The following is a 13,985-nucleotide window of genomic DNA, read 5'->3' as shown; positions in this document are numbered from 1 at the left end:
AAGCTATATTTTAAACAATACAGTCATCTTCAGAAAAAAAGCATTATTTAAAAGAAGATGAAATGATGAAAAGAGCTTAGAAATTGAGCAAAGAAAATATGCTTGGTATAAGCATATAATTTCCCAAGGTGACTACATCTGCCAGGCTTGGTGTTGGAATGCCTGGTTTCCCCTGCTTGGAGTGCCTTTCTTTTCCTTGTCACTGGTGGACTCCTACTTACGTATCCTTCAAGACCCAACTCAGCTGTTACTTTCGTGAGAGTCTTCCCTCCACCTCTCTCCGCATCCCTAGTACCTTCTGCTTGTAAGCCCCTCTGCCTGCTCTAACCACTGGGAGGTGGGTTAATAACTTCTCCTTCCCACTGCCCTGTCTGACTGAGTTTCTTAAGGGAAAGCTTTTGGTACATCTCTCTTGGCTTTCCTCAGATTCACTTGGGCTGTTGAACAGAGTGAGCCCTTAGGCAGTTTAGATGAACAGGGCAAGGGAAACCCTTAGGTGGGTCAGAGATGCAGGTTGAAATCACCCCTTTATCTCAGTGCCTGGGGAAGGTGCCCCGTGAACCAACTGTGTGAGGTTGTCCTCCCAGTTTAAAAATGTCCAAGGTTCTAATCCTGTGATCTCTCTGACCCAGGAACCCTACCTGCTTCTCAATAACCTTTGCCTTCTTTGTTCATAGAGAACTTCTTATCATTTTTGCCACATTGAGAGTTTACTCTCATGAGTAATTTCAGGAACCAGCTTTATTTTGCCTCTCCTTCCTAAAAGGAAAAAAAAAAAAATCTGAGTTTACTTCATTTCCTTAATACTTTGAGGTCTAGTTCAAAGGCAACATTCCTCAGGGTAGAAGTTTTGCTGTTAACCCCTCAGTGGAAATAAAATTGTATAGCAGAAAACAAAAATGAAGAAGATGTGAGGTCTCATTTAGAAATTGGGCAGACGTTGGGCTTCCCTGGGCCCATTTGTCAATTGCCAGTTTTGTAAGCATGTGACAGGAGCAAGGGAAGAGCAGTAGGTTATTGAAGAGACACATTTCCTGCCATTACTGACAATTTTTCTTCAACAGGAGGCTAGAGGTCTCAGCAAAGAGAAGCGGGGAGGGTGAGTGTAACTATGGGCTCCAGCACGGGTTTATATTAGGATGTCATCTGAGTTACAGGGGTTGCATCTCAGTGCTGGGATCTTTGTGACTCAGGGTTTGAGGAAAGCTTTGTTAGTCATGAAATTAAAGTGACCCTGGCTTACCTAATTTTGGTTAGGCTTCATAAAAAATACTCTGTGCATTATATTAACTTAAGCTGAAAATCTGTTTCTCTAAAAGAGAAAAGAGCATGCTTCTCTTCTGATTATTCCAGAAAAAGTCTTAGGATTATTGTTCAGTTGCTCAGTCGTGTCTAACTCTTTGCAACTCCATGGACTGCAGCATGCCAGACTTCCCTGTCCTTCACTACCTTCTGGAGTTTGCTCAGATTTATGTCCATTGAGCCTATGATGCCATCCAACCATCTCATCCTCTGTCTCCCCCTTTTCCTCTTGCCTTCAGTCTTCCCAGGCATCCAGGTCTTTTCCAGTGAATCGGCTTTTCACATCAGGTGGCCGAAGTATTGGAGCTTCAGCTACAGCATCAGTTCTTAATGAATATTCAGGGTTGATTTCCTTTAGGATTGACTGGTTTGACCTCCTTGCTGTCCAAGGGACTCTCAAGAGTCTTCTCCAGCATTCCAGTTCAAAGGCATGCTTTTCCTTGAATCAGTCACCATAGCCATGGGGATTTGCTACTCTAATTGGCTGGGCTGGGGCCAGGGACCTCATGAATCAAGGGTAGAGTCATCTCTGCCTGAACACGGGGGCTGGATCTCTAGAATGTAAGCTCCATGAGAGCAGATATTTTTGTCAGTTTTGTTCACTTCTGTCTCCTCAACAGTTAGAATGGTGTCTGTGACTAGTGCATGAAAAAATACCTGTCAAATGAATGAGTGAGCATGGAGGATGGCTGATTCTTGAGAAAAATTGTGAAACTTTTATTAGAAAAGGAGGAAGTACTTGCCAGACCGCAGCGGATGTTTGTCCATCGAGCATGCAGGAGGGTGACAGGAGTGGTGATATGAGCCCTTTTCCCACTCTTGGTTCTGAACATATACCTAGCTCTGCTATAGGAATCCATCCTCTTGAATTGATGTTGAATCTTTGTGAGTTACGCTCAAAACAGCATGATGAATAGATGTGGAAGTGATGGCAATATCATGGGTCCCAGCCACCTTCCCCTGGGTTTGATCCCTGGATCGGGAAGATTCCCCTGGAGAAGGAAATGGCAACCCACTCCAATATTCTTGCCTGGAAAACCCCATGGACAGAAATGTCTGGCAGGTTCCAGTCCATAGGGTCACGAAGAGTCGGACACAACTAAGCAACTAACACTAACACATACATTCACCTTCCAGACTAATTAAATCAGATATCTGGAGTGTCTTTGGGGGTGGGCCTAGGCTTCTGTACTTTTTAACAGCTCCCCAAAGTGTGCATGCAGCTAGGATTGGAGTGGTTCCTTGTTCCTGTCATGCCTATTGCCTTATCTGTCAGGGACCTCTGACCCCTTAGCCTTTTCCCCCAGCTCTTCACCCTCCCACCCCAGACGAGATCCTGGAGTGCATTCCTCACTGTTCACATCTGGCACCTTAATCATGTCCCTCTCTGTGCCTGTTTCTTTCCTATTTAAAAATCCCATCCCGTAGGTTGCCTTTTCATTTGCTTGATAAGTTTTGTTTTCCTGAGCAAAACCTTTTTTGATGTAGCCCCACTTGTTCATTTTTGCTTTTGGTGTCAAACGCAAAATACCATTGCCAAAATCTCTGTCAAGGGGCTCACCCTGCTATATTTTCTTTGATAATTTTGATGATTCCAGGCCTTAATTTCAAGTCTTTAGTCCATTTTAAGTGAATTTTTGTGTATCATATAAGATAGTGTTCTAGTTTCATTCTTTCACATGAAGCTGGCCAGTTTTTCCCAACACCTTTGTTGAAGAAGCTGTCCTTTCCCCGCTGTATATTCTTGGTTCCTTTGTCATAGATTAGTTGAACGTATATGTGTGGGCTTGTTTCTAGGCTCTCCATTCTGTTCCATTGAACTGTGTGTCTGCTTTTATGCCGCCAGCCTTCTTTTATTTATTTATTTATTTATTTAGAAATTGTTTATTCTGTTTTTCTCTGTTGTGACTGTTTCAAAACTTTGTCCTCCTCATGTTCCCTCTAGACCGCTTCCCTCAGGGAAAGACTTTACGGAGAAACTGAGGTTCTCAGTTCTGCTTTTCTTTGGATTTGTGTCACCACAGTGATGTATGTGCCTGACCCTGTCCTGACTCCCGCTCCCTCCTCCCCACATCTTGGACGAGGCTGACGTTCCCACATCTGTTCTGCGGGTTCCCCCAGAGTGGTCTGTCCCTCTGTTGTGTTTCTTCTTTTCCCCTCTGTGCCGGCTTCAGCTTTCCCGGCCTATAAAAAAAGGAAACGCGCGGCTGGGACTCTCACTTTAAAGAACAGAAGATCACCCTCCAGCCGTTCTTCTTTCTCTTTCTGCTTGTTTTCTAGTGAAGTTCCTTAAAGGTCACTCCCTGCCCAACTCTGCCATCCTCCTGAAGCTGAGATAACAGGAGACGCTGCTGTCCTTATAATCACTCAGTGCACCTGGCTCTTTTCAGTCCTTATCTCTAAATCCAGGTGGCTCATGGAGACCTCACTGTACACCCTGGTCAAGAGATGAGTGACCAGAGCTGGCCCTATAGCAGTGTGAGTAGCTCCCTGTACCCGAGTCTCCCATGCCCACCTCATCCTCTCCCTACTGTCTCTTTTTCATATTGGAATATAGTTGTTTGTAATGTTGTGTTGCTTTCTGCTGTACAGCAAAGTGACTCAGTTATACATATTTCCACTTTTTTTTAGATTTCCTCCCCATGTAAGTCACCACAAATCACTGAGTAGAGTCCCCTGTGCTATACAGATTGACATGTGTACCCTCCCTACTGTCTTGACCGGACTGTTCCAGTAGCCTTCCAGCAAGTCTCCTTGCCAAGGCTTTGTTCTCCTCAGGTAAATAGTAGAGTCAGTCTCTAACACCAGACAGAAGAACATGAAGATGGACTCAGTCTGCCTCTCTAGTTAGGGAGACACCCTCTGTCTACTTTATTATGCTCTTTCCCTGACAACCACTGATGTTTTAATGCCAAATTTTCATTGTTTCTGTATTGCCTTTTATCGGAGTCATCTCCGTCTTGGAGAATATGTTTGAGGAAAGAAAAGAACACAACCCTCGCACACACACGTTTGAACCTCATTCATTCTTCTTGCAGCAGTTAAAGTGCTTGATATTCTTCTCTACCTCAGGGTCAAGTCCATCTCTTGGAGCAGGTCTTACAGGACTCTCTGCCCGATCCGTCCCCCCTTCTCTTTACTATCTCTCCTCTCATGTCTTGATTTGCTCAGATTCCCCAGAAGGTAATCCATGCTCTCTTACCTGCAGCTCCTCTCCAATGTGAAGTGGGAAGATCACTTACGCCTTTGTGCCCTGATTGCTTTCTGTCACTTTGTGTGTGAGTGTCTGAGGCTGAAAGCACCTAGCGGGTGGGACCTTATGTGTCTTGGTTTCTGCATTCCCAGCGACAGCACCAGGCGAGAACGTGCTCAGTACATGATGGCTGGAGGTGTGGTGGCCAGAGAGAGAAGAGTGCGGCGCAGGAGGGAGCTGTGAGATGAGAGTCATCCCTGATGTGTGTTGAGCTCTTACAGTACGCCAGGCATTAGGTTCAAGCTTGACAGCTTTCTCTCTCAGTCCTCAGCAAAGCTCAGTGATGTGTAGATACTATTAAGCATTATCCTGGTAAAGAAATGAAGAGTTTAAGCAACTTTTATGTTATGTCAAGGAGATTGGACTTAACTCGTAGGCTTTTTTGACCGTAAAGAAAATAACTAAATTTTAGAAGATTTAAAAAGACATTATAAGATTTTCTTCCCTTTAAAAAAAGAATCACATACCTCCTTTCTCTTAAATCTGAGGATTTTCTTCTGTAATTAAACTCCTCTAGACTCGGCTTCTTTACCCCTTCTTGTTAGTCTGTTTGCTCCCTGTGTCTCTGCAGCAAGACCATTTTTGTACAACTCAGATCAAATGCCTGATTAATCTAGGGGCCTGACAGCAGGCAGCTTTGTGCTCTGTCACTTGGATTAAAAGGCTGAAGATCACTCGTATTTATTGTTTATGCACTGTGCTAACCTCCTAGCACCATTTCGCATTTTAATCCTTACAACAGCCAAGTACTATTATCGTCCCCATTTTTCAGACAAGGAGACTGAGAGCCTGATGTCCTGGATCATTTAACCAGGAATTAGCATGGACCAGGCTTGTGCCTCATGTCTTGACCTGCGTTCTGTGCAGTTATCCTCATGGGCACTGCCTCCCCACTTTTGGGAGCCTCCTTTCTGCTGCCTTGGCCTTTCTAGGGAGTTGCTCATCTCTACCCCCTTCAGGACCCTGTGAGCCCAGAGGACTTGCTGGCTGATGTATTAACATCTAGAGACAACTGTGTACTCCTTAGGATTAACTGACTGCCTTAGTTCTAGATCTGAACCTTTTATTTTGCTTCTAGATGATACTATCATTTAGTATTTAAAACACACCTGGATTGTGTTCAGGCTTTGATCTATAAAAACAGCATCTACAGAGCTATTTTTGGTCCTGTTATTCTAACTTAATCCTCCCAAATTTTGCATTTGTGATTTCTAGCAAGCAGAAGAGTTACAGTGGGCTAGAAGGGGTGGTAGGATCCAAAAGGCTGGTGAAACATGGCTCAAAGGTTTTATCTGTCGCATACAAGATATAAAAGCTACTTAAGTATTAAATCACCTAAAAATTTTGATGGTATTCTTTGTGAAAGTGTTTATGGTTATAAACAAAGTAAATGAAAATTTCTCCCTAATAACATTGCTAGAATATACTATCTAATGTCTTAAAACAGCCTCATAAAAAATTTTTTTGTCACATTTTCTTAAAAGTCAGCAGATTGCCAGCTTTCTCATAATAATGTCACTCCAAATACCCGAGTCTAAATATAATTTTCTCTCCTGTCCTATGTTATGGGTATTATGTCTCAGGGAAAACTTCATGTGGGTTCAAGGTGGACCCTTTTCATATCAAATGCTGCTCTGAAATGAGGTTGAATTACATATTAAAACATGTTTTCTGTAAAACGGTAGTACTAGCCAAAGCAGTATAAGGAATTTTTTTTAAATTCAGTTGTCAGTATTGTTTAAAAGATCCTAGACCCTAGATCCCCAGTGAAGCCCAAGTGCTGAGATAGGTGTGGGTAAGCAGGAATCCTCTGGGCTCCCGCCTTAGCCATCTCTGCGGGCCATATGGTCTTTCTGTTGTAAATATGGACACGGCTTGGAGGGCACAGATGTTGCCTAGCTCCAGAGAAGCACACAAGGCTCTAGCGGTGACTCTTTTCTAAAATATCCCATCCTGAGTGTTGGACAATGGAAAGGGACATTGCTAAGCTCCCAAACTGGAGAACATTCTTTCCTTCCTCCCCTGCAGATGCCTCTGTTTTGCTCGATGGAGAAGGAGGGGGTTGTCACACTACAATTTCAGAAATGTTAGGAGCTGTGCTTTGGTTCATCTACTGCTGATATAGAGCCCTTGGAGGTCTCTGGAGGGCAAGGGATCAGATAAGAAAGAAGTCATTCGTCACAGGCTGAGAAATCTGAAACTTTAGGAATACCCCCTGATGAAGTTTGTTCTTTTCTAGTTTGAGGAATCTTTCTCTCTTCCTAGCAAAGAGACACATGGAACAAATCACTGATGGTGTGGACAATATTTGAGATAAATGCAACTGCCAGACAGTTTTCCAGGAGTTCTGCAAGGGCACGTGGTGCCTGCAAACTGCTGAGTGTGTGTTTTAATTCACTGGAATATATTCAGACTCCTTTGGGGGCTCTAACACGTCTCTAGCCTTGGGCTCAATGCTGCATTATTATAAATTGTTTTATGTGTATGTTCTTGAGTAATTAAACCATTTCCCCAAAATTTATGGTTAGTACACACAGTAAGCCCAAGTCAGAAATGTTCACAAGACATTATCAAAACTCTAATGGAGGTTTGGCTTTTGCTGGCATTCAGAACACGATTTCTAAATGTGGTGGAGAAAAATTACCTTGGATACGTGGTGCCTTACTGAACAGTGACCTTTCAGGTTAATTAAGAATACTGGAGCCCCAGAGGCTTTCTGACCAACCTTTTTGTTGCCTGAGGTAATGACAAAATAGAAATGTGGTGTAAATGTTTAGAAAGCAGATGATTTTCGAGGTTGTGAATAAATGAAGACCAGCTGTGGGAAGAAAGTGCTTTTATATTACTTCAAAAGAGAGATACATTTTTATTCTAAGTAAAATTTGAAACCTCAGACCACCACGCTTTTCTATAAATTGGCTTTTGTGTATCCACGGTAAGCCTTTTATTTGCTCCTGGTTAATGTATGAGCACATGGTGAAAAGAGAGAGGAAGATGGGTCAGTTCTACAAAACTGCAATGGAAGCATTGATTCCTTCAATTTTCTGTTATAGAAATGTTTGCTCACTCTGTACGCTAAGTCATTTGATCACGCCAGGCATCTAATGACCAGCTTTCTTCTTCTTTTTTTCCCAGCTGACTCAGGTGTAGACACTTTGGCAGTGTTTATGGCCAGCAGCGGAACCACAGACGTCACGAATCGGAACAGCCCAGTCACACCACCAAACACCCTCAATCTCCGGTCCTCCCACAATGAACTATTGAACGCCGAAATAAAACACACAGAAACCAAGAATAGCACACCCCCTAAATGCAGGAAAAAATATGCACTAACTAATATCCAGGTGGCCATGGGCCTCTCGGATCCAGCCGCACAGCCCCTGCTGGGAAATGGCTCTGCCAACATCAAGCTGGTGAAAAACGGGGAGAACCAGCTCCGGAAGGCTGCAGAACAAGGGCAGCAGGACCCCAACAGGAACGTCAGCCCCACCGCAGTCATCAACATCACTTCCGAGAAGTTAGAGGGTAAAGAACCCCACCCTCAGGACTCCCCCGACTGTGAGATTTTACCCTCCCAGCCCCGGAGAACCAAGAGCTTCCTGAACTACTATGCAGACCTGGAGACCTCCACCAGGGAACTCGAGCAGAACGTGGGCAACCAGCTTGGGGCTGTGGGAGAGAAGGCCCAGCCAGGCCAGGCCTCCCCCACTGTCGGGAATGGAGATGTGCTGCTGCAGAAACCAAACAAGCCCCAGTCTAGCCCCGAGGAGGGCCACATAGCCACAGTATCATCCAGCCCAGAGACCAAGAAGGATCATCCTAAAACAGGGGCCAAAACCGATTGTGCACTCCACCGGATCCAGAACCTGGCGCCAAGCGATGAGGAGTCCAGCTGGACCACTCTGTCCCAAGACAGCGCCTCCCCCAGCTCCCCGGACGAGACAGGTACCTGGGAGAGGTGTAGCCTGCGGTGGCACTTTCCCTTCTTGATGGAATTAATCTCTGCAGTGACCCCCTCCCCCCAAATTTTCATTTGCAGGTGGAGAAGAACTTGAACCTCTTAGGGAAAAATTGGGCAATTTATGTGAAAAGTACTCAGCATTTTCATTTTGATTTATGCATAAGTTGTTTGTCCTGGGAAGCATTTTTATAAAAGAAATAAGTCCCTGGTGTTAAATACAGTAAAACATCACTTATTTGGAAATTAACCTGCCAGTGGTTAGGTGAACCGTTTTCTACATACTATCTCAAAACACTGGGTTTTGTAAGGAAAATAATAAGACAGTTTCCAGGGGTGGATGCAACCTGAGAAAGAGAACAACTATTTTTAAAGTTCTCAGAAAAACGTGCTTATGCTCAAGCAAATGAAAAGTTTAAAGTTTAAGAAGTTGAAAGTCTATTCATTAAAGACATTTCCTTTTTGACCTTTACTGGGAAATATGTTTTTAGCCTTGTGCAAGTGATATTTGAAAGTGAGAAAGTGGTGTTTCTTTTAATATATTTTCAGAAGTTTTGGATTTTAACTACTCTAGTTGAGACCAGTCTTTCTTGACTTTTGTCTATGTTTGTAACATCTTTGGATTTTTCACAGAACTGAAAATTGTCACAGAAATGAGCAGGGTCCTAAAACTGAACTACTTTTTATCTCATCTTCTCATAGTCCCCTTTTTACTGATCATAAGGTTAAAAGATTGGAGAACTGAATTGTATCTGAATTCACTGTAAACAAGCACTCACAAAGGCTTCTTTCTTTACCCTAATCCTGCATCTAGTGGTTCCCAGGGCTGTGTTAATGTGATACAGATATTACAGATAGAACCACCAGGGAAGGAAATGACATTTTCCCAACCCATAAGGCAGAGAAGTTACAAGGACTACAGATAGGAAAAGAGAAGGAGAAAATAAGACGTTACCTTGTTTAAAAAAAGAAAAAAAGGCTTTTTGAAGTGCCCTTTAAAATCACAGTGCTTTACGTGATAGATTTCATCAGCTTCCTTTTGCTGGACATATGGCAGTAGGGAGGTTGAGATGAGCCCATTTCATCTCATAAACGTCTGAGCCTGCACATTATTGGAATTATAATTATGTTTAGTAATGTCACTGAGTTCACAACTCTATTACTTTTTACATTTAGAGAATTCATATCCTGTAGCCAATAGAAACTGTCACCTGCCAGTGTCTGAATCTATATAAACGACTCCTTGAGTATCTCACGTTCAAACTTGCCCTCATGTGTTCAGCGCCCTCCGCTGAGGCCATGCCTCCCTCAGGTCATGGCAGCCTTTCTGCTGCTCTTCTGAGCACAGCGCTCCTGTTGTAGTTATGCTTTAAATCTTACTGAGATGTATTAGGTAAAGTCTCCCCTGTTCCTTACTCTGTTTGCCTTTTTTCCAATGAAAACCACTACTTTTTTTTTTTAAGCATTTTTTTTTCAGGAGCCAGTTTAGGCATATACCCTCATTTATAATAAACTTTATAATTTCTTCCTATTTCATAATATTTTTAAAGAGTCTTTACCTTTTCGAGATACATACTAGAATATCATAGAATAATATATAGTGTAATATATTCTTATTGAAATAATACATGTATGCCATTTGTCCATAAGCTAATTCTTGTTAAAGGTGGGTACATAAGGCTTTATTATTATGTTCTCTCTACTTTTGTGGGCTTAAAATTTTCCATGGTAAAAAATTTTTAAAATGACTGACATTATTTTATGAATGCTTCGCTTTTTCCACTGAAGTATGTATTTTGCAGATCAGTCCATAATAGGACATAGCGGTGTTCTACCTCAGGCTAAGTTTAAGCTGTAGCTGTTAAGCATGCTGTTCCACCCTCTTAAAGCTCTGTGGTTTAACAATTCCCCTGATGCTGAGTGTTTAGGGTTTCTATCCCCAACCCCTTTGCTTATTGAATGCTGCTGTCAGTAAGGGGTGGCAGAGAGCACAGAGCTTAAACTGACCCCATGCACTGGCTCTCTCCAGGGATCCTTTCCAGGGTCTCCTTGGCTCACTGCTCATTTGCTCAGTGTCCCGGTGTTACTTGCTGCTGAGTTTCTCTACAGAACCCATTAGAGTGCTTGGCATGTGATGTGTACTGGATTAGAGTTTTCTGACTTGTTGAGGGGTTAGGTTCATTTTTCTTTCTTCAAGTCACTTTTGAAGACCTTGAGTTTTAGAGTAAGGATGACAGTATGGTGATGGTCCATAATGGATCACTAAGGATAGACATTTTGATTCACATGTGCTTGGAAAAATGTGTTAGCTGTGACTCAACTCTACCTGTGAGATTGAGGGGTTTTTTAAAGAAATTTAGAAGCTATCCCTTCAAAAATGAATATTTGGGAATTCTTTTGAAATTTCTTCAGAGCCCCTTGTGAACTCCCATTGGAAAAATACCTCTTGAGACTTCCCAAGTGGTCCAGTGATTAGGACTGCACACTCTCACTGCTGTGGGCCTGGGTTCAATCCCCAGTCAGGGAACTAAGATCCCACAGACCATGCAGTGTGGCCATTAAAAAAAAAAAGAGAGAGAGAGAGAGAGAAAGAAAATTGATGACTTTTCATAGGGGCTTAATAAAATTGAAGATATAGAGTATGAAACTGACTATCCTATAGAATGGCCATTTTCAAAATTTGATTCATTATTGATGTGTACAAAAGCAGGATATACACAGAGAAAACCAAATCAGATGGTGTGATAGTGGGCCTAATGCTTCATTAGCTTAGCATTGAGAGGACAGGCTCTTGAGTCAACTGCTAGAGTTCAGATCTCCTCTGGGTTCCACGTAGGCAGTTCGCAGAGCCTCTCAACTGTAAAGTTTGGTGCTAGTAATGTTTTAGCCTAGATCTGGTGTGAAGATTAAGTGAAGACATCTTTGAAGAGCCCTTAGAACAGTGTCTGGCATATATCAAGAACAATAAATATTAGTGCTTATTTTTATTATCATTATCAGTACAGCAGTGGGATATAAAAGTTTATTTCTCTCTTAATTATGAATCACTTGTATTTTGGTCTCTGATTTTAGTTAGGACTTTCTGTACCCTAAGAGAAAGGATTGGTAATTTGTCTTCATCTTTGTACTGTCATGACTTGCCTGAAATACAGCGGGTGAACTGGTAAGTAAATAATGATTAATTGAATAAAAATGGAGGTCATCTACATATCCTCAAATGGCCCTGATGTAGTGAGTAAATCATTTGATGTTATATTTTAATCAATGTCTGATTTTTATATTGGGTACTTATTTTATTTTATTTGATATTAGGTACTTACTGAGCATGGCCCCACCTATCAGAACAAGACCCAGTTTCCCCCTCAGTCAGTCTCTCCCATCAGGAAGCTTCCATAAGCCTCTTATCCTCCTCCATCAGAGGGCAGACAGACTGAAAACCACAATCACAGAAAACTAACCAATCTGATCACATGGACCACAGCCTTGTCTAACTCAATGAAACTATGAGCCATGCCGTGTAGGACCACCCAAGACAGACGGGTCATGGTGGAGAGATCTGACAAAACGTGGTCCACTGGAGAAGGGAATGGCAAACCACTTCAGCATTCTTGCCTTGAGAACCTCATGAACAGTATGAAAAGGCAAAAAGATAGGATACTGAAAGATGAACTCCCCAGGTCAGTAGGTGCCCTATATGCTACTGGAGATCAGTGAAGGACTAACTCCAGAAAGAATCAAGAGACGGAGCCAAAGAAAAAACAACACCCAGTTGTGGATGTGTCTGCTGATAGAAGTCAAGTCTGATGCTGTAAAGAGCAATATTGCATAGGAACCTGGAATGTTAGGTCCATGAATCAAGGAAAATTGAAAGTGGTCAAACAGGAGATGGCGAGAGTGAACATCAACATTTTAGTAATCAGTGAACTAAAATGGACTGAAATGGGTGAATTTGACTCAGATGACCATTATATCTACTACTGTGCACAAGAATCCCTTAGAAGAAATGGAGTAGCCCTCATAGTCCACAAAAGAGTCTGAAATGCAGTACTTGGATGCAATCTCAAAAACGACAGAATAATCCATCTCTGTTCATTTCCAACGCAAACCATTGAATATCACAATAACCCAAGTCTCTGTCCTGATCAATAATGCTGAAGAAGCTGAACAGTTCTATGAAGACCTACAAGAAAAAAAAAGCAAGAGAGTTGCAGAAAAACATCTACTTCTGCTTTACTGACTATGCCAAAGCCGTTGACTATGTGGATCACAACAAACTGTGGAAAATTCTTCAAGAGGTGGGAATACCAGACCACCTGACCTGCCTCCTCAGAAATCTGTATGCAGGTCAAGAAGCAACAGTTAGAACCGGACATGGAACAACAGACTGGTTCTGAATCGGGAAACAAGTATGTCAAGGTTGTATAGTGTCACCCTGCTTATTTAACTTAAATGCAGAGTGCATCATGAGAAATGCTGGGCTGGATGAACCACAAGCTGGAATCAAGATTGCCAGGAGAAATATCAGTAACCTCAGATATGCAGGTGACACCACCCTTATGGCAGAAAGTGAAGAAGAACTAAAGAGCCTCTTGATCAAAGTGAAAGAGGAGAGTAAAGGGTTGGCTTAAAGCTCAACATTCAGAAAAGTGAGATCATGGCATCTGGTTCCATCACTTCATGGCAAATAGATGGAGAAACAGTGGAAACAGTGACAGACTTTATTTTAGGGGGGCTCCAAAGTCACTGCAGATGGTGACTGCAGCCATGAAATTAAAAGACGCTTGTTCCTTGGAAGAAAAGTTACGACCAACCTAGACAGCATATTAAAATGCAGAGACATTACTTTGCCAACAAAGGTCCATCTAGTCAAGGCTATAGTTTTTCCAGTACTCATGTACAGATGTGAGAGTTGGACTACAAAGAAAACTGAGAGCCAGAGAATTGATGCCTTTGAACTATGGTGTTGGAAAAGATTCTTGAGAGTCCCTTGGACAGCAAGGAGATCCAACCCGTCCATCCTAAAGGAAATCAGTCCTGAATATTCATTGGAAGGACTGATGCTGGAGCTGAAACTCCAATATTTTGGCCATTCGATGCAAAGAACTGACTCATTGGAAAAGACCCTGATGCTGGGAAAGATTGAAGGCAGGAGAAGGGTTCAACAGAGGATGAGGTGGTTGGATGGTATCACTAAGTCAGTAGACATGGGTTTAAGTAAACTCAGGGAGTTGGTGATGAACAGGGAGGCCTGATATGCTGCAGTCTTTAGGGTCACACAGAGTCGGACACGACTGAGCAACTGAACTTATTTTATAACTTAGCTGAAAATGTTGCTTCATAATGGGGGGATACTGATTAATCAGTTATTGTGGAAGGCACAGTGAAATTCTGGGTTCCAGATCTTTTGGGGACTTTATCACACTCGGGCGACCATGCTGGCATGTGAACCAAGGTCTCTAGACACAGCATCCA

General features: G+C 42.5%; 1 protein-coding gene across 33 annotated transcripts in view; it reads left to right on the top strand.

Annotated features, from left to right (window-relative positions):
• Nucleotides 1-13,985, top strand: part of APBB2 (amyloid beta precursor protein binding family B member 2) — a 379,613-nt gene that overhangs the window by 181,763 nt on the left and 183,865 nt on the right. For all 33 annotated transcript variants that reach the window (XM_060417042.1, XM_060417035.1, XM_060417054.1 and 30 more), the window contains one exon: nt 7,691-8,500. In XM_060417042.1, coding sequence (XP_060273025.1) covers nt 7,691-8,500 — 810 coding nt within the window. The remainder of the gene's footprint in view (nt 1-7,690; nt 8,501-13,985) is intronic.

Source organism: Ovis aries, chromosome 6 (assembly GCF_016772045.2).
Source record: "Ovis aries strain OAR_USU_Benz2616 breed Rambouillet chromosome 6, ARS-UI_Ramb_v3.0, whole genome shotgun sequence".
NCBI lineage: Eukaryota > Metazoa > Chordata > Mammalia > Artiodactyla > Bovidae > Ovis > Ovis aries.
This window is presented reverse-complemented; position numbering and strand designations above follow the sequence as displayed.